The sequence below is a fragment of the Elgaria multicarinata genome, chromosome 2 (assembly GCF_023053635.1).
Source record: "Elgaria multicarinata webbii isolate HBS135686 ecotype San Diego chromosome 2, rElgMul1.1.pri, whole genome shotgun sequence".
NCBI lineage: Eukaryota > Metazoa > Chordata > Lepidosauria > Squamata > Anguidae > Elgaria > Elgaria multicarinata.
The window spans coordinates 173,193,143-173,214,867 of NC_086172.1; the positions used below are offsets into that span (position 1 = coordinate 173,193,143).

The 21,725-nt window shown below is 44.9% G+C and overlaps 1 protein-coding gene across 1 annotated transcript in view; it reads right to left on the bottom strand.

Annotated features, from left to right (window-relative positions):
• Positions 1-290: 290 nt before the first annotated feature.
• PRKCH (protein kinase C eta) overlaps positions 291-21,725 on the bottom strand; it is a 154,772-nt gene continuing 133,337 nt past the window's right edge. The window contains exons 11-14 of the mRNA XM_063118234.1: positions 20,714-20,852; positions 18,765-18,953; positions 1,726-1,869; positions 291-541 (exon numbers count right to left, since the gene is read on the bottom strand). Coding sequence (XP_062974304.1) covers positions 395-541; positions 1,726-1,869; positions 18,765-18,953; positions 20,714-20,852 — 619 coding nt within the window. The 3' untranslated portion in view covers positions 291-394. The remainder of the gene's footprint in view (positions 542-1,725; positions 1,870-18,764; positions 18,954-20,713; positions 20,853-21,725) is intronic.

Genomic DNA, 21,725 nt, shown 5'->3' on the forward strand with positions numbered 1-21,725 from the left:
ATAAAGTTTCCATGTATCCAGAAGGTGCTTGCTAGAAACACTTTGCAAGACATCAGTGCTGTATAAAGATCCGTTTGGCTCAGAGTTGATTTCATCCTTCCGAAAGCTCCCCAGACTTCACTGCAAAGTTTAGCATCCAGCGGCCGTCCTAAGCCAAAGAAATCCCTCTTTCCACACCATCCATTTCACGAAGGAGGTTCGTTTGTTCTTGATGCTCCAAAACGTCCAAGAGACACTCCCTCTGCGTCAGTATTAAATCAGTTGTGCTCCGCTTGTGCACCTTTGGCCTGTGATGCATAATAGAAAGTGGCCTGCCTGGATGTTCCAGCCAAACACATGTTCCAGGCAACCTTCCTCGTCGGTTGGAGTGGCCAGTCAGCACTCCCAGATGTGGCTAAGACTCTAATTCTGGGTCTGTATAAGAAAAGTTTCTAAATTCCTCTTGGTTGATCATGGAAAGAATTCCGTCTTCGATGGGGGTTAAGATAGGCTCTTCCTTTAAGAATTCAGGATCAAAGTTGCTCACATCCTCTTTTGATTTCTGCCAAATGTAAACATAAAACAAATATTAGGTGCCTCCATGTGTTTCCTTTGTGTCCCAATTATTACGCAGCGTGAAAGACATGGACTCACTGGGTACAGACAACATGATAACCCATGATGGTTTAAATAGTCAACGGTTGGTTATTTAGCCCACCATGGGTTATCCTGTTGTGTGGAGGGAGGTTTTTTTAAACTAACGGTTGGTTATTTGGCTGAAATAACCAACGTAAATAACCAACCCTGTGCAGAGTTGGCTATTTGAATCACCATTGGTTATTGTGTTGTATGGAGGGTACCATTGGTTATTTCCTCAGCCATAGAGTCGCAAGGCAAGCATGGTCAAAGCAGTGGCTGCCGCTCTAGTCCAGCTGGCAGGATAGATTTTCGGCAGCAATGGCTGATGGGATACTAGCTGGAGGACTGAGGGGGGGGAGATGAGTGAGTCAACACAGTGTGGATTAATAATCAACTCAACGCTGATCCTAATCCACACCACGGTTGATTATTATCATGTTGTGTGGGGCGTATCCCCTAGACAAACAACTGTTGAGTTGATTATTATTCCACCATTGACTATCGTGTTGTCTCAACACAACCACAGTCAAAAAGCATTTGCTAGGATAGACTCTGAATCTTCCAGAAATTGAGTCGGATCTAGGCTAAGGGTGCACTCAGACAGGGCCGGTGGCAGATTTCAGGGGGGTCTCGGGCGTGGTTGCTGCTAATGGCTTTCTGCTTTTGGTTTCTTTGCAGGATTACAATGGGCTCCTTTATATGGCTGACACATGGTTTGATTCGAGGAAAGTCCTTCCTCAGCAAATTCTACATGTTTCTGTGTGTTTCAATTTGCAGCTACTAGATGGTGGTGTCATTATAGCGCTACACCAGCTTTCACACAACCAACAGATTAGAATAATGTTCCTTTTCGCGTTATTGATGATCTTTTTGAAAGCGGGATAAAGTGGGGAAAGCACAGGAGACATCCTGGAGACTGACAATGTTGTGTAAAAGCCCCGCTACTTTCCATGAGTGACCAATCATGAGCGTGCAATAAATTGGCTCATTTAGAAAAGCCCTTGGTGTACAGAGGCTTTGTTGCTGATGTTGCCGGTAGTTCCTACACACACACACACACACACACACACACACACACACACACTCACAGATATTTTAAACACTTACAATTCGAGGTCGGAATGGTGGCTCAATTTGGCGCTGGTTCAGTAAGTCCCAGTCCAAGTCCTTAAAATACGGGTGCAAAAGGATCGCTCTCTCGCCACCTAAGGAACTACTGCCTAGGCGCATTTTGGGGTTCTTTGTCATGAACTGCAAAAAAAAAAGGGGGGGAGGGGGTGTTAGCAAGGAAGAAAATGACGTTCTCAACTATATTTTAAGACGCCTTTTAATAATGTGCTGCTTTTAATAATATATTAGTTTTATATGTTTTAATCAATTATATGTATTTTATGGAGTTTGCATTTGTGTGGTACCCCCGCCTCGATCTATGGGAGAGCTCCGTGTGTCCTTTAGGATGGCTGAGAGTCTGTGACTGGCCCAAAGTCACCCAGTGGGTTTCCATGGCCAAGTGGGGACTAGAACCCGGATCTCCCGACTCCCAGTCCAACACTTTAGCCACTACACCACACATTAGGCAATGCCTTTCTTCCCCAAACCCTATAAAGACTCGATCCACAGAGGAAAACTGTAACCCAGGCTCCAGCAGCTCTCAATGATGCTCAGCCCTCATCATGACAGACGTAGAACAGAACGGTAGCCTTCGCATGGACTCTAACCCCCGTTATCCCCAGCCAGCATGTTGTACAACACATCTGGAAGGCACCATGTGATGGATGCCTGGCTACACCCTTGTATTTCATGGTACGACTGTGGGGGTTAGCCCCTTGTTCTTATTTATTTATTTATTACATTTCTATACCGCCCAATAGCCGGAGCTCTCTGGGCAGTTCACAAAAATTAAAAACATTCAAAGTATAAAACAACAGTATAAAACCATAATATAAAATACAATATAAAAGCTCAACCAGATAAAAACAGCAATGCAAAATTACAAATTTTAAACACCAAGTTAAAAATTTTTATGGACTGTTAAAATGCTGGGAGAATAAACAGGTCTTCACCTGGCGTCTAAAAGCATATAATGTAGGTGCCAAGCGAACCTCCTTAGGGAGCTCATTCCACAGCCGGGGTGCCACAGCAGAGAAGGCCATTCTTGGGTGGTGAGGAGACCATTGGGAGCCTACTTTAGTGTCCTGCTTATAAGCAGCATCTGAACCTGAGAATCTAGGGCCAGATCGACACCAAGCAGGATATGACACTTTGAAACCGTTTTGAAACCTGTATATGGAGTGTGTCCTGGGCCCCAACAGTTGTCACTACTGTTATGAACCATTTTAAAGCCATAGTGTAGATCCTGCCCAGGAGAAGGTCATTTGGGGCTTCCAACCTAGATTTTCTGCATTTGTTACAATTTTTTTAAAAAAAGTCTCTTGCCCTTCAACTTGTGGAGTTATAAGGAAAAATGCACAATCGACATTTGGGAGGAAGCTCCAGTCGTGTGGCAGAGCACAGGTTTTGCCTGCCGAAATCCTGTCCCATTTTCCAACCAATAACATTGCCCCGCTCGTGCTCTTCGCTCCTCTGATGCCATGTTTCTCGCCTGCCCAAGGGCCTCTACTTCCCTTGCTCGGCTCCGTCCATTTTCTTCTGCTGCCCCTTACGCCTGGAACGCTCTTCCAGAACACTTGAGAACTACAAGTTCAATTGCAGCTTTTAAAGCTCAACTAAAAACTTTTCTTTTTCCTAAAGCTTTTAAAACTTGATGTTGTTCTGACTTTATACTGTTAGTTTTACCCTACCCGGTGCCTGCTTACCCTACCCTGTGCCTGTTTGCATTCTCTTCCCCTCCTTATTGTTTTACTATGATTTTATTAGATTGTAAGCCTATGCGGCAGGGTCTTGCTATTTACTGTTTTACTCTGTACAGCACCATGTACACTGATGGTGCTATATAAATAAATAAATAAATAAATAAATAAATAATAATAATAATAAATATATAAGGAAGAGCAATGTTCCCCTCTTTCTCTACACACACACACACACACACACACACACACACACACACACACCAACCACAACTTTACTTGCATAATAATCAGACCAAATTGCTTACAGCATATTCAGCCTCCAATCTAGGAGTGAGGAAGTCTTAATTGGAATAATTGCTCTGTTTAAATAACCATTTCCCCTTTGTTTAAGAGCAAATAGATGTTTGAGGGAATCTCTCTTCCCCCTGCCCTTCATTTCCTTTATAGCGAATTCCATTCCTGCTCTTTCAAGCCATTCATTTAATGAGCTTCACGGCAGGATATCTCCAGTTCTTCTTTATTTACAAGGGCAATTAGATTGTAGATTCTTGCTCATTCTCTTCATTACACTGTTGCTTTTGTTATGGGAAATTTACTGTCGGGCAGGGGGGAAAGCTGTTGCTCCTCAATTTTTTTGAAATCGTTGCAAGGCACTGTACAACCTTGAACCAATTCATGTTTTGCCAAGGCACATCATCAGACCAGATAATCAGAGACCCAATAAGCCTGAAGGAGCCAGAAAAAAAAATAGTGGTAGTCAGGGCCTAAGGATACAATAGTGACAAAATGGCAAAAGCCTAAATAATATTATAAGTATTTCATTTATCATTCAAATTGATATCCCTGCCTTTCAGTGGCCAATAGGTTGAGCAAAAAGGACACCTGGTGCTTTCTTAGGAATGCCTTTTCCTTGGAAGACTCTGAAGCTGGCAACGAGGGAGAGGGCCTTTTCAGTGGTGGCCACCTGGCTGTGGAAAGATCTCCCCACTGAGACACACCTGGTGCTAACGCTGTTTTCCTTTTGGTACCAGGTTAAGATAGCCTCTACTCCCAGGCATTTAATGGCATATGATGGGGGGCATTTATTTCAGCTGTTTTATCAGGTCTTGTATTTTACTGAATTTTTTTTTTAGCTGTTTAAATTGTTTCAAATTTTGTATCTCAAAAATTGCGTACTATGTTTTATAATCTTCTATCTGTGGTTTGTCATTTTTGTGAACTGCTGAGAGGGCTTCAGCTGTTGGGTGGTACAGAAATGAAAATTTCTGACACACACACACACACACACCGGACACCAACCAGCATTCCCCAGAAAAGTTTGAATGTGTGTGTGTGTGCGCATGCATGAGTGTGTAAGAGAGAAAGTAAGAGAGAATGAGAAAGTAGTAGTAGTTCAGCGTATAAACAGCTGTTTGTTGTTTATTCGTTCAGTCGTTTCCGACTCTTCGTGACTTCATGGACCAGCCCACGCCAGAGCTTTCTGTCGGCTGTCGTCACCCCCAGCTTCCCCAAGGTCAAGTCCGTCACCTCCAGAATATCATCCATCCATCTTGCCCTTGGTCGGCCCCTCTTCCTTTTGCCTTCCACTTTCCCTAGCATCAGCCTCTTCTCCAGGGTGTCCCGTCTTCTCATTATGTGGCCAAAGTACTTCAGTTTTGCCTTTAATACCATTCCCTCAAGTGAGCAGTCTGGCTTTTTTTCCTGGAGTATGGACTGGTTTGATCTTCTTGCAGTCCACGGCACTCTCAGAATTTTCCTCCAACACCACCGTTCAAAAGCATCTATCTTCCTTCGCTCAGCTTTCCTTATGGTCCAGCTCTCGCAGCCATAGGTTACTACGGGGAATACCATTGCTTTAACTATGCGGACCTTTGTTGTCAGTGTGGTGTCTCTGCTCTTAACTATTTTATCAAGATTTGTCATTGCTCTCCTCCCAAGAAGTCAACGTCTTCTGATTTCCTGGCTGCAGTCAGTGTCTGCAGTAATCTTTGCGCCCAGAAATACAAAGTCTGTCACTGCCTCCACGTTTTCTCCCTCTATTTGCCAGTTATCAATTAAGCTAGTTGCCATAATCTTGGTTTTTTTGAGGTTTAACTGCAACCCGGCTTTTGCACTTTCTTCTTTCACCTTTGTCATAAGGCTCCTCAGCTCCTCCTCGCTTTCAGCCATCAAAGTGGTGTCATCTGCATATCTGAGGTTGTTAATGTTTCTTCCTGCAATTTTAACTGTGCCTTATCACAAATATGATATACATCATAGACTATTGTATAAGATCAATATTAGTCACATGATTGTATTCAGAAAGGCAGATAATATTGTCAAAGCCACCTAAGACAATGGAGAATTGGACAAAGGTGTTTCTCTCCTTCGACGTCTTGGCTGATTAAAAATCGGGGGTGGGGGGAATCCAGAAATCAGACAGATTTTCACTGCAAAGATAAGGTTTGAAGTGTGCAGGAAACCCTTGGCAAAACTCCTAGAACCCAACATGGGTGCCAAGATTATATTTCCAATAAGCGCATTATGGCCTTTCTCTTTCTCTTCCCCGCTTTCCATATGAACGATATGCAAAATAATTTATCTATAGAATTAGATAAATGTACACATTTTGTACCAGTCACTGAATTTTGTTTTGGTTGGCCAACAGGGTTCTGCTCCCCTCTTTAACGTATCAAGAATGTAGAAGCAGTTGCAAAGGATAGGAGTGGAGAAAAGAGAACTGAAGTAAGACAAGATGGCGGCCTAAAATGGTCTTATACATTAAGTCCAGGGGCTAAAGTTACTTAGTTGCACCACTTATGGCCCCCTCACCCCACACTCACCAGGGAGAGAGGCCCACTGAGTGACATGTGCCCATCTCAAGGAATCCTCTTCAGACAACCATCTCAAGCGTCCTGAGCCAGATGTCCCTGGGGAGCAAGATGCTTCAGGGGATCTTAGGGCTGACCAAGAAGGCCTGGGGCCCTCAGGAGGGGACTTTAGATCTTCTCTGATAGGTGGAAAGCTTTACTTCCAGGTCAGAGGGGGATGCTGAGCCACTACCTAGGCCCCATGAATACTGGTGCCTGAAGGTACAGACTCAGACCATGGCCAGGCGAAGGAGAGCCTGCTTGCAGAAAATGCCTCCTAGGGAGAAAGGCCCTCCTCATGAGAAAAGCACTTGCCAGAGGGTCTGCACGGAACTGCAGCTGAGCCCTGGGTGGGGCTCAGGAAGTTCTGGCACTATAAACCTTCAATATCAGCCTACCCATTGCTGGAAACAACGTCTTCTACCAATTCTAGTGCCTTGCACCATTGTTGCTCTATAACTGAGCCTTCATCCTACTGACCTTGGACTCCTGCTTGGCTCTACTTTTTGGACTGCATATTGTATATGACTGCATATCTGCGTTTGGACCTTGGCTGCTCCTCAGACCTCCCTCCTGCAACTCTCCCTCTTGCCTAGTAAAACGGTGCCTTTCATCTTTGCCTGTTTATTGACTTGCTTTTGGCTGGCCCCTTAGTTTAACCCAAGGCTGAGCCTGTTCCAGCCTCAGCAGGACAGTGAGTAGGGGCAGTCTTGCCCAAGGGCCCTCCAAAACCTCCTCCTCAAGAGTTTATTGTTAATAGCCAATGGCCATCACAATACAAACACAAAACACACCAGTATAAAACAGGAAAAAAAACATTTGATACAATAATACAAGAATATAATAAAATGATCAGGATTTAAAACATTCCTTCTGTTTAACCCCCTTCGGATTTGACAGTGGTATGGTTTAGAAAGGCTGCTCTTATTTTTCGTGCAGCTAGCGCAAATAAAGCTATCCTATAGCTGATGAATTTGTCCACATCAGCCAACAGCCATCTAATTTTAAAATCGCCTTGATTGGCCTTCTAAGGTGGTCTGGAAAGGGAGAATAAATTTAGCCCTGGGCGAATTATATAATGGACAGTATAGGATATAATGTACACGAACTTCAATATGTCCTGCTTTGCATATGCAAAAGCGCTCTTTTACAGGTCTATTAGAAAATCTTCCAGCCAGATACTCCTTGGGCATCATTTGAAATCTGAGCTGGGTAAAAGCAGGCCTAACAGGGGAAAATGTGAATTTTCGCAAATAAGTAGCCCTTTTATGATCTGTTTTGATTTTGGTATATCAAGTAGCGAATTTACAGTTTTTTATGTATTCAGAATCTCTTTTGGCATCTTCACCAAGCACAATCCCGCCCCCCCAAACCTGGGCAAACACCATCATATACTTCTTGGTTTGCACTACATTAGGAGCAGATGTATGCAACAAACATGTACCTCGTTTTCACCACTTTCACTGTCATGCCCCCCACCCCCTCAAGAATCCTAGCAATTGTAGGTTGGTGCTGACTGTTGTCTGTCAGAGATCACTGGCATATACTGTGCCTCTCTGCCCTAGCCAGGTATGACATCAATTCCCTGGGAAGACAGAACAATTATTAACAGATTGTATCTGTGGTGTAATTATGTCCTGCGTTTATGAGAATGTACATGCAAAGGCCTGTGAGGGGCAGACACCACTAAGCTCTGTTATACTGTAAGCTTTATCACACCAGGGTAATACTGTGCAATCACTGCAAACTGCGTGCAAAGGACTCCGAAGTCCTTCCAGTTTATAATCTGCTTTGACTGTGAAGTACTACCATGCAGCCTGCTTTAATTGTGCTATAAAGGGAAAAGCCTCGCTGTATTTAGCCACTAGTTTTCCGAGAGGCCACTGGGGCGCAGGAGCAGGATTTGAAAAAAAAATTAACAAATGCTTACATCTGCATAAGCTTTAAAGATCGAAACATCAAAATCGGCACAGTAATAGATATTAAGGAGATGCTTTAAGCATAACAAATTTGAATTGGATTGCGTCATCTGTTGATTTTTAAATATTTTTTTAACATTTCACCCCTTAAACCCTCTTCCTGGTATGCAAAGCGCTGCCGCCAGGGGTACAAAGACGATGAAAGCTAAATGCTATAGGGGATAATTCGAAGGAAACAGGTACATGGGATGAAGCTATGTGTGAGATAGCAGTGATGCATAGAGTTATAGCCTCTTTATAGATACCGAGAGAGAGAGAGAGAGAGAGAGAGAGAGACAGAGAGACAGAGAGAGAGAGAGAGAGAGAATCTTCTGTATGTTTGTGTGTGAGATAGGTGTGTGTGTGTGAGAGAGAGAGAGAGAGAGAGAGAGAGAAAGAGAGAAAGAGAGAGAGAGCAAGCATTAGGCTGCAGTGGCAGACAGAGTGGCCATATGTCCTCTTTTACAGAGGACAGTCCTTTATTTGAAGCAATGCCAGAGTACCACTCTCTATTTGAAAAAATGTCGTCCTATCCAATCCTGGTTTATAGATAATGAACCAAAAGAACAGTTGCCCATCCAAATTTGGCACTTGAACAGGCAAACATGCAAGTCACTTATTACTACTATTATTATTATTATTATTATTATTATTATTATTATTATTATTTACATTTCTACTCTGTCCCATAGCCGAAGCTCTCTGGGCACTTTACAAAGTTTAAAACCCATTCAAAATACATTATACAAAGTGTACAATCATTTACATAAAAACAGCACACACAAGGACGACATATATCTCAAACAATTTCAAACAATCAACCATAAGACAAATCCAGGACCCGATTAAAAACTCATCATATGCAGCCATATGCCTGAGTGAACGGAAAGGTCTTAACCTAGTGCCGAGAAGATAATAAAGTTGGCACCAGGCAGGCCTCATTGGGGAGATCATTCCATAATTGAGGGAGCCACCACCAAGAAGGCCCTCTCCCTTGTTTCCGCCTTCCAAGCGTTCCTTGGAGGAGGCACCCAGAGGAAGGCCTTGGATGCTGAAAGTAATGTATGGGGAGGTTCATGTCAAGAGAGGCGCTAATAATGTTTCTGTTATTATTTTCTCTTTTGTAAACAGTCCTTTCTGTTCCACCTATTGGCCACTGAAGGACAGAGATATGGATTTGAGAAAGAAATGAAAGACTTATAATATTATTTAGGCTTTTGTTATGTTCGCAGTATTGTACCCTTAGGCCATGACTACCACAATTTCCCCCACTGGCTACTAGAGGCTTATTGGGTCAGGTATGGCCTAGCCACAGTCTTCCACATTATGGTGAGATCTACTATATTTTTTTATCTAAATTATAAAAATGCATCTCTTTGATGCAGTGGCAAAGAGGCAGTTTGATGCAGTGGCAAAGAGGCAGTTCTTTTCCACCAGCATTGCGTCTTCTCGGTGTCGTCCGGCGGAGCTTTTCCGAGTGGTTCGTGGCCTGTTACACTCTGGGCCAGGGCGTGAGATAGTTGAACCCTCGGTAGCACGCTGTGACGAGTTTGCACGGCACTTTGAAGATAAAGTCGCTCAGATTCGTCATGAATTGGACACCACACTTAATGCAGCACCACTAGTAGAGGCGTTCAGAGCGCCGTCCGGCTCAGTTTTATTGGATGAGTTTCAGTTAGTGAGGCCCGAGGATGTGGACAAGGTGCTTGGCCAAGTCCGGTCGACCACCTGTGTGCTTGACCCTTGCCCCTCGTGGCTCATTACATCAAATAAGGAGGGGATCGCCGGCTGGGTCCAGGAGGTTGTAAATGCCTCCTTGAGAGAGGGAGTGGTGCCGGCCTCTTTAAAAGAGGCGGTAATTAGACCACTCCTGAAGAAGCCTAATCTGGACCCGGAAGATGTTAACAACTACAGGCCGGTGGCTAATATCCCTTTCCTGGGCAAGGTGCTTGAGCGGGTGGTTGCAGGACAACTCCAGGCACTCTTGAATGAAACGGATTATCTAGATCCATTTCAATCGGGTTTCAGGCCTGGTTTTGGAACGGAAACTGCCTTGGTCGCCCTGTGGGATGACCTCTGTCGGGAGAGAGACAGGGGGAGTGCGACCCTGTTGGTTCTCCTGGACCTCTCAGCGGCCTTCGATACCATCGACCATGGTATCCTTCTGGATAGGTTGTCTGAACTGGGAGTTGGAGGTACTGCGTTGCAGTGGTTCTGCTCCTACTTGGATGGCCGATTCCAGAAGGTGGTGCTGGGGGATTATTGCTCTGTGCCGTGGCTCCTAAGCCATGGGGTTCCGCAGGGCTCTATTTTATCCCCTATGCTGTTTAACATATACATGAAGCCGCTGGGGGAGGTTATCCGGAGATGTGGACTGAGGTGTCATCAATATGCGGATGACACCCAGCTCTACCTTTCCTTTTCATCAAACCCAGGTGAGGCAGTGACTGTTCTGAACCAGTGCCTGGGCACGGTAATGGACTGGATGAGGGCTAACAAACTGAGACTCAATCCAGACAAGACGGAGATACTGTTAGCGGGTGGTTCTTCTGTCCGGAGAGGTGATGTTTGCCCTGTCCTGGACTGGGTTGCACTCTCCCTAAAGGATCGGGTCCGTAGTTTGGGGGTGCTCTTCGATCCAGAACTGTCACTTGAGGCACAGGTGAACTCAGTGGCAAAGAGCACCTTTTATCAGCTTAGGCTGATATACCAACTGCGCCCTTATCTGGACAGTGATAGCCTAGCTACAGTTATCCATGCTCTGATAACCTCTCGTTTGGATTACTGCAATGCGTTATACGTGGGGCTGCCTTTGAAAACGGTCCGGAAGCTTCAGCTGGTACAAAACTGGGCAGCCCGTTTACTAACAGGGACTGGCTGGCGAGATCACATTACGCCAGTCCTTTTACAACTTCATTGGCTGCCAGTCCAGGTCCGGGCCCGATTCAAAGTGCTGGTATTGACATTTAAAGCCCTAAACGGTTTGGGGCCAGGTTATTTGAAGGAACGCCTCCTCCCATATGTACCTACCCGGACCTTAAGATCATCTACAGGGGCCCTTCTCCGTGAGCCCCTGCCAAAGGAAGTGAGGCAGGTGGCTACTAGGAGGAGGGCTTTCTCCGTTGTGGCACCCCGGTTGTGGAATGAGCTCCCCAGAGAGGTCCGCCTGGCGCCTACACTGTACTCCTTTCGTCGCCAGCTGAAGACCTTTTTATTCACTCAGTATTTTAACACTTAATTTTAACTTAAATTTAAATTATACTGTTTTAACTCTGTATTTTAACCTTATATCAATTTTGCTGCGTGGTTTTATCCTGGTTGTGCTTTTTATATTGTATTTTGTATTTGTATTGTTAACTTGTTGGTTGTTTTATGATGATTTTAATTTTTGTGAACCGCCCAGAGAGCTTCGGCTATTGGGCGGTATAAAAATGTAATAAATAAATAAATAAATAAATAAATAAATAATGCAGTTCTTCTTCGGGGACAATTCATATCCAAATGGCTTCTTTCGGCTGGGCGGTATTTATGGCAATTCCTAGATTCATAACCCTGGCATTGCCAGCCCAGGTTTCAGCAGACATTCAGGAAATCAGCTTGCATCACAAGCGCCCCGTTTTCGAGAAAACATTCACTTTGCCCCCTGTGAGTCAGTGAAAACCCTCCCCTTTCGGAACTTCTCGACTGCAGTCTGATTTGATCGCCTTCCTGTGCTGTTTCCTGTTACGAAGGATACAATCTGAGTGGCCTTAATGAAGTCTGTTGCATATAGAGAACTGTCTTCTGCTGAGAAAAAAGCCCCTCACTGGCTTCCAAAGGTTGCGGTTTTACCGCTCAGTGTGGGAATGGCTTAAATTGACTGAAAACAGATACTAACAACACAGCGTCTGGAGCTACATTGGGCTAGGTTTTAATAACATCTTTTTATTTGCTCTCATCTAATTATAATGGATTGTTTAAAATTGTCCTTTCATGCCTCGAGCCTTTGAGGTTGGGTGTGGTAGGCTCCATATTTAAATAAACCGTCAATAAAAAAACCAAAAAAACATATTATCCATCCACAGGCCACACCTGAACAAAAACAATGCCCATCATTTCAGAAAACGGCTCTGTAGAATAACCACCACTTATCTCTGGAATTTCCTAAATGTTGAACTGATTTTGAGCAGGGTATTGGGCCTTTCTCGCATGGTGACCAACCTTTTTTGGACTGGTAGGGACATTTGATATTTTGTGGGAGTGTCCTGGGCACTCTCACAAAATGGCTGCCATGGCAGGGGCAAAGAGGAGATGACTGGTCACGAAACACTCATTTCCCAGAAGCCCAACTCATGAGACTAAGAGAAAAGTAACTTGACCATGAACCGAAGTACAATGCTGAGGTATTTTTTGAGTTCCAAAATGCAAAAACTACTCTCTTTTGCAGTCAAATAAAGGTGGTTCTGGAAGGAAGCCCTTTGCTTTGCAGTATGCCAGCTTCCCAGTTTATAAGGATGAGGATGACAATATAATAAAAATCAGGAGGGGCAGGGTGCCTGCAGATGTATTGCTCATGGGCACCATGTTGGAAACCCCAGTGGGTATCCTGATGTAGATCAAGGTGCGTTTAACACCTTTTCTCTAGCAGGAGGATTCACCTCACTGACTGACTGATATAAAGGTCTCAAAATTATCAGGATACTTTTGCCCATCTCTTCTGCCAAAGGAAGGGCATAAAGAGTGCCGCTCAAATTCTGACACTATTCCTTCTCTAACTGGAAAGATGAATTTGGGGGATTTATGCCATCTGAGAGCACAGCCAGACCTGTTGGCAGCCACACCTGATTTGGGTTTTACCAAGACCCTATAAAGTCCCAAAGAATCTAGACTGGCTAGATCCCTCCTTGATGTACTTTCAGAGGAAGGCAAAACCTTTCTTGTTCCAACAGGCCTTTGGTGAATAATCTGGACCTCTGTCTACGCCTAGGACCTTTTAAATTGTCATGTATTTAAAATGTTTTAATATTGGGATGTATTTAATATATTTTTAACTTTTGTATATTTCTATTTATACATTTTTAATTGTATATGTTTTAATTTTGTAAAGCTGCCTTAAGGCCCAGCATTGGGCAAAAGGTGGGATGATGATGATGATGATGATGATGATGATGATGATGATAATAATAATGTTGTTGTTGTTGTTGTTGTTGTTGATGAGGACAATTTAAAGCACAATGTGGCATAAGCCATTTTTTCTTCTGGTGGGTGTTATTTCGGGTCAAAGAATTTTACCGGGACAAAAACAGCAAAAAAGGGGATTGGGGAGAGTTCACAGAATCATAGAATAGTAGAGCTGGAAGGGGCCTACAAGGCCATCAAGTCCAACCCCCTGCTCAATGCAGGAATCCACCTTAAAGCATCCCTGACAGATGGGTGTCCAGCTGCCTCTTGAAGGCCTCTAGTGTGGGAGAGCCCACCACCTCCCTAGGTAACTGGTTCCATTGTCATACCGCTCAAACAGTCAGGACGTTTTTCCAGATGTCCAGCCGGATTCTGGTTTCCTGTAACCTGAGCCCATGATTCTGTGTCCTGCACTCTGGGATGCTTGAGTCCATCTGCCTTCTTCCACCTGCCCATGTTGGGCTTTAATTGACACCCACCTCACTGAATTATAATACGCGCGTTAACCGTCTTTCACCCTGAGGGCCGAATTCAATTTTGGAGAAGCTCTTAAGGTGGGCAGGGCTGAAGGCAAAAGGGGAGTGGCCAAAAATACCAGCCTATTTTACTTTACGGCTAGCAACTAAGCCTTCGGAGAGGACTTCCAACTTTTTAGAATGGGGGAAAATGTGCAGAAAGCAGGGAAGGCATGAAACTATCGGCAGTCAGGGGAAATGGGAAGGAGGCATGGCCAGACTGGCGAATCCCGGAGGGCCAGATTTCATCCACTATTGGGCTACATTTGGCCCACAGGCCTGAGGCTCAACACTCATAGAATCATAGAATAGCAGAGTTGGAAGGGGCCTACAAGGCCATCGAGTCCAACCCCCTGCTCAATGCAGGAATCCACCCTAAAGCATCCCTGACAGATGCTTGTCCAGCTGCCTCTTGAAGGCCTCTAGTGTGGGAGAGCCCACAACCTCCCTAGGTAACTGATTCCATTGTCGTACCGCTCTAACAGTCAGGAAGTTTTTCCTGATGTCCAGCTGGAATCTGGCTTCCTTTAACTTGAGCCCGTTATTCCATGTCCTGCACTCTGGGAGGATCGAGAAGAGATCCTGGCCCTCCTCTGTGTGACAACCTTTTAAGTATTTGAAGAGTGCTATCATGTCTCCCCTCAATCTTCTCTTCTCCTGGCTAAACATGCCCAGTTCTTTCAGAACTGGATTATAGGGAACTATTCATTTATTTAAAACATTTGTATCCCGCCCTATATCACTAGGATCTCAGGGTGGCATACAGATGAAATCATACAATATAAAACAATAAATATACACAGCTAAAAACAAATTAAACCATTAATCAAGTTAAAACCACTATATAATTTAAAAGCATTAAAAACAATTAAAACAGTTAAAACAGTGTGCAAGCCAGGTGAATTTAACCATTAAAGGCTTTGTTAAAAAGCCATGTTTTTACTTGGCGCCGGAATAAAGTCAGCGTTGGCGCCAGTCGGGCCTGCAAGGGGAGGGCATTACACAGTGGGGGTGCCACCACAGAGAAAGCCCTCTCCCATGTCCCACCATAGCGTGTGTGTTGCACTGGTGGGATGCAGAGAAGGGCTCCTCCAACAGATCTCAAGTCTCGAGCAGGCATATATAAGGAGAGGCGTTCCCTCAATAGGGTCCCGTCCCTTCTAGTTTGGTCCCCAAGTTTCTTGATTACTAGAGAGGATAGCAGGAGATTAATCCTCCACTGTTTAAACTCAGGACGTGAAACGGCCCGTTATGCAATACCGCAGTGGAGTGGGAGGCACGGCCCAGCCCCATATTAATGGAGCCAGTCCCCTGATCCCAGCTGGGCAATGATTGTGCTGGGAGAAGCTGCGAGATTGGCAAGCCCCCGCGGTGACAGGCTTTTAAACGTTGCCACAGCACCACAGGCTCAAGCCACAAAAAGCAGATCTATGTCCGCAACTGTAACATATAATGGGCCCTGGAGCTTACATCATGAGGAGGAAGCAAAAACCACTTATGGGATGGTACGTCTGGGAAGTCTGTTGACCCCGTGAATGAACTTTGGAGGAAGCTGCAGCAGCAGCAGCAGCAGCAGCAGTCACAAGTGCATATCAGTCAGAATGCAAACATAGGCAGCCAACCTATGGCCCCAACACAGAGTCATGTGGGGTATATTTAGGATTATCGGATATTTTGGCTTCCAAGGTCAGACAAGGCTCTGACCTCGGAGCCAGGAATCTGTGCTCCCTCCCCCTCGCAGCTAGTGCAGAGAGAACCGCACTGGCTGCCTCTTTAAGAGTGTCAATCATCATCATCATCATCCGCTGCCTTACCGGGGCTTTCTGCTTCCGCTTTCTTTCTGGGATTACAATCAGAACTACAGGCGGCCAATGGGAAGCCACATGGTTTGAATCATAGAATCATAGAATAGCAGAGTTAGAAGGGGCCTACAAGGCCATCAAGTCCAGCCCCCTGCTCAATGCAGGAATCCACCCTAAAGCAACCTTGACAGATGGTTGTCCAGCTGCCTCTTGAAGGCCTCTAGTGTGGGAGAGCCCACAACCTCCCTAGGTAACTGTAGGTTACCTAGGGAGGAAAAACCTCCTGACTGTTAGAGCAGTGTGACAATGGAATCAGTCAGGAGGTTTTTCCTGATGTCCAGCTGGAATCTGGCTTCCTTTAACTTGAGTCCATTATTCCGTGTCCTGCACTCTGGGAGGATCAAGAAGAGATCCTGGCCCTCCTCTGTGTGACAACCTTTTAAGTATTTGAAGAGTGCTATCATGTCTCCTCTCAATCTTCTCTTCTCCAGGCTAAACATGCCCAGTTCTTTCAGTCTCTCTTCATAGGGCTTTGTTTCCAGACCCCTGATCATCCTGAATCAAACACTTCCTCTCTCTGCATGCTCCATTCACTTCCGTGAAGCAGAACCATCTAATTGCGGAATTATAGCGCAACACCAACTTTACACGGGGATGATTTTAAAATAGATGACTATTTCTGTGTGTTTTTAAAAGTGGAATAAGGGGCGGAGGAAGTGCGGGAGACATCCTGGAGGTTGACATCGTCATCTAAAGGACCTGCAAAAGTCCGTGAATGACCAAATACGAGCGTGCAATAAATTGCTCGTGTAGAAATACTCTGAGGTTGCAAAAGCAACCTTGGAAGGAAGGTAAAAAGGGCATTTTTGTGGGGTGTGGAGGGGAGGGGGATGCCAGCTTACACCATATCCCAAGGCTACTTCCACCTCCTTCTCTCCCCGTCTGTGATGCCTCAGCTTGAAGGGTGAAAAAGCCTCCACTGTGCCTGCCACACCTCCCGCTTTGCACTGGATATTCGTAAGCCTCCAAGTTCAGAGGCTTATGAGTATCAAGGCCACATCCCATAAGACTGCACCTCCAGTGTATGAAAATGGGTAGTAGAAACCCCCAAGCCAAAATGCATTGTGTATTCCCCAGGCAATCATATCCCTTTGAAGTTTCACTTTGAAAAAAATAAATAAATGTATCAATGCTATTTTAGATTGACTTTTCCATCTTACGGAAATGTTATTTGTTTTGGAAATCCAGCAAAAAGTTGTTCATGAAAAACAAATTACGGAAGGGGAGAATTCCCATCAAGAATCCAAAAGTCCTCGCTCTGCTGTCCAAACCAATCCCCTTGGGTGATTAGGTCAGTGTTGCTTCCCTGCCAAAGCCGCTTCCAAGGGAGTTCCAGGAAGACAAGACCTTCCACCCAAAGGGGAATCAAAGAGATGCCCAAAGAGCAACCTCTTCCTCGAAGGGGTTTCTAAGGAGGGGAAAACTGGGAACAGCAGACACAACCTTTCCTGGGAAGCTTCTTCTTCTACTTCTTCTTTCAATTTGGTAACAGCATAAGTAGACTAAACTGCATGGGGGTGGGAAAAGTGTGCTACAAGTTTTTAAAGTGGCCTAGCTGGATTTAAATCTGGTCATTTGTCTTGCTCAGGGCCAAACTAGACATTACTCTAAAGTCTGGACCAACCTTTTCCAACCTGCCACTCCAGATGGTTGTTCGGATGACAATTCCATAATCCTCCAGTTGTCATCCAACACATCTGGACGGCCCCAGGTTGGTGAAGGCTGGGATAGCCGGTCGGGCTGGAGAAACCCCAGTTCAACCTCTCACTTGGCCATGAGAGCTCACTAGGGAACCTGGATCCAGTCACTCTCTCTAAGTCAAACACACCTTATCCTCACAAGGTTGTTGTGAGGATAAGACAGGAAAAGGAGAGAGAAAGAGAACTACGTACACAGCGTTGAGTTCCTTGAAGGAATGGTGGGATGAAAGTGAGATAGTAGCTCAGTTCAGACAACACCTTAGTCAACGCAGGGTGAAAACTCCACTCAAGGGTTGAGTTGTTAGGGGGTACTCCCCACCCAACATGTTCTAACTCCACTGTTGTGTGGCTGTGGGCTCCCATGGAGTTGAGTAAAATCCATTGTGACATTTGATTGACAGTTCCTCCACCCTCTCTCCTCCCCCGGTCCTCTTGATGGTATCCCATCAGCCATTGCTGCAAAAAAAAAAAAACCTATCTTGGCAGCTCTCCTAGAGCGGCACTTGCTCCTTTCACCGCTCTTGCCAGGGAACTCTGTAGCCAGTGGGAAAAGTCAACTCAACCCAACGGAAAACTCCATGGAGCCCTCCACATAACACACAACACAATGGTTGTGCAGGAATTCTGCTCTGCACAGTGTGGATATTCTGCATGGAGTGTTTCCCAAAAAAACCCTCCACCATCGTGTGGAGTTTTCCTGCCAGACAAACATTTCTCAATGGTGGTATAAAAACTCCACCGTGGAGTTCTAAAACCAAAGTATTGTCAGAACTGAGCCAGTAAAAAATAAAATAAATGCTCTTCAATAATATTTTGCTGGCTAAGCTGCTTGCATCAAAAACAATGAATGGAATAGGAATCCAATACATTTTAAGGTGACATGGAAAATATTTGTGAGTATGTGTATGTTCAGGGACAGGTGAAAAGTCATATGATTCCATCAACCTAAGGAAGCAATCCTATGTCCCCCCAACCCCATCGGATGACCCTGTGTACTAGCATTATGGGATAGGTCCGGAGAGAAACATCTCCCTATTCACTTTTTCCACACCATGCACAATTTGCTCACCTCTGTCACATCCCCCACTTCCTTCCTTTTTGTCCTAACTTAAAAAATCCCAAACGTTGTAACCCTTCCTCATAGGGAATTTGCTGCAGACTAGTTCATCTCTTGGGGACCCTTTCAGCTTCACCCTTTTTTCATCTCTCTCTCTTTCACAACGCGCACCAAGCCAGAGCAAGCTGGTGCAAGCTAGAAACGACTGTGCCGAACCCAAGGGAACACGTACCGCTTTCAGGATTGTCACTGCGTCTTCCGGGAGCCAAGTTGGGTAGGCGATTTCATCGTTGAGAATGGCCTCAAAGAGGTCGTCCTCGTTTTCGGCCTCAAAGGGGGCGTGGCCACAGAGCATCTCATAGAGGAGCACGCCCATCGCCCACCAGTCAACATCAGGACCGTACAGCATCTCCTGCAAAATCTGCAATGGAACGAAGAGGCCCAAATCAATCATGCTGCCTTTTGAGTCCCTGTCGGTTCTTCACTTGATGACTTCAACATCAAGGGATGACTTGCACGTGGCGAAGAGCATCAGGGCTAGCCTAAGGCAAAGGACAAGATGGTGCCCCACCCCACCCTGCCCCTCCATTCCATGTACAGATGGCAACCAAATTGGCAATCGAAGTTTACTTCAACATGGGCCAGATCTAGAACACTTTGAAAGCGGCTTGAAAGCGGTATATGGAATGTCTCAATGGGCCCCAACAGTTGTCAGTGCCGTTCGATACCATTATAAAGCAGTATTGCTCAACCCACCTAGCTAATCTATTCCACTGGCTGCACCAATCTGATAGGAAATTTGGGCATCTAAGAGCTCAATCCTATGCACGTTTAGACAGAAAAAAGTCCTACAATTCCCAAGCTTTTTTCCTGGTTTGCCTATTCTGCACCCGAGGACAGCAGGGGAGGTTAGGGGGTGAATGACACGCTATGTGGTTACATGTACAGCTTTGTCCTGTAACACCACTTCCCACCCCCTCCCCAGGATCTGCCACCTGAAGCAGCTGCCTCACGCCGTCTAATGTGAGGGCCGGCCCTGAAGAGCATCGCAGATCAAACACCACACCCGGATAGCAGTTTCATATTGACTCAAGGGCAGCACTCTCCAATCCACACAAATGTAGCGTAACCAAGGTCTGGTTTACACCTGCATGGCCGACATTTGATGGCTGCAGCATCAAAGGATAACTTGCATGTATGAGTGAGTTATCCCAGCTCTTAATATCACAGGCAGAACTTTCGCTAGGCTCCTTTTTCAATGAAGGCAGTTCACATGCTGTCAAACGTTGGGAAATCAAGAGGTGCAGATGCATGTGTGAGTGAGCCCCAAGTGAGGACAGAACAAGTTAAAGGCATGGACTGGCTGGTAGACAGGCCAGAAAGAAGATTCAGAACAGCCAAATGATAATACCCTGAGTTTCGTCCAGAGATATATCTGCATAAGAGGCAGTGTATACATTTGGCATGAATATATTATTATTATTATTATTATTATTATTATTATTATTATTATTATTTATTTATTTATATAGCACCATCAATGTACATGGTGCTGTACAGAGTAAAACAGTAAATAGCAAGGCCCTGCCGCATAGGCTTACAATCTAATAAAATCATAGTAAAACAATAAGGAGGGGAAGAGAATGCCAACAGGCACAGGGTAGGGTAAGCAGGCACAGGGTAGGGTAAAACTAACAGTGTAAACAGTGTAAACTGTTTACACATATACACATATGTTAGGGCTGGGGAACAGATTGGCTGTCTGCACTGCATTGCCAGTGAGCACGCCTTGTTTCCACATCAGCACAGATGTGCTGCAACTTACAGCTATGTCTTTGAATCCTGAGTTCATGGTAAGTAACTCATAAAGAATAGAAATATGTTGCTTATCTTGAATGATTTATTCTCCCATCATGATCCAGATTGTTCAACCCACCTAGCTAATCTATTCCACTAGCTACACCGATCTGATAGGAAATTTGGGCATCTAAGGGCACAATCCTATTTATGTTTAGACAGAAAAAAAAGTCCTACAACTCCCAGCATTCCTCAGCCAGCATGGCTGGATGGGGAAAGGTGGGAATTGTAGGACTTTTTTTCTGTCTAAACATACATAGGATTGTGCCTGAAGAGTAACAAAGAGATATCTGAGTCCCAACATGGGTGAAATCTTTCTGGTACCTCTGGGGCGATATAGTCAGGCGTTCCACAGAAGGTTGCCGTGGTAATCCCATCATGGATTCCTTCTTTGCACATCCCAAAGTCGGCCAGCTTGCAATGGCCCTCGTGATCCAGTAACACGTTATCCAGTTTCAGATCCCTGTAATGGTGATCAATATTCATCAGTTTGTGGGCAGCAAATCGAGGCACAAAAATACAAGAAAGGAAGCGAGTTAACAAGTCCAATGTTGATGATACTCTTTTTATGGGTCTTTTAATTTTTTTTTTACAAGTGATGCTAAAAAACATATTCTGGTCTGTAGTGAGTCATATGAATGTTGTCAAAGTGACACAGAAACTGGAAGGGAGGCACTGTGTTACTTATGTACAATCACTGCCGTTATGGAAGAGTATACTAAACCCGAATCCAACAAGCCTTCAAATTGCCCGTTATCTTCTGCACAAAAATCTAAGAAAGAGCCCAGCTGGATCAGAACACAAGAACACACAAGAGCCGTGCTGGATCAGACCGAGGGTCCATCTAGTCCAGCACTCTGTTCACACAATGGCCAACCAGCTGTGGACCAGGGACCCACAAAGCAGAACATGGCACAACAGCACCCTCCCACCCATGTTCCCCAGCAGCTGGTGCATATAGTCTTGCTGCCTCTGATACTGGAGGTTACACTTAGCCATCAGGATTAGCCACTGATACCCTTCTATCCCCAACCCTCTTTTAAAGCCATCGAAATCGGTAGCCATCATTACATCTTGTGGTAGTGAATTCCATAGTTTAACTATGCGCTGTGTGAAGAAATGCTTCCTTTCAACTGTCCTGAATCTCTCACAAATCAGCCTCATTGGATGAACCCATTTAGAGATGTAAAATTTCCAGAAATTGTGAAACAATGGGGGAAAAAATCGGAAATTGTCAGAAAAAATTGAAAAAAAATGCAATATTAGCACTTTTTACAGATAGAAATTCATTTTGTTACTTTAGGAACATAAAACGTAATTATGTACAAGTTGGTTT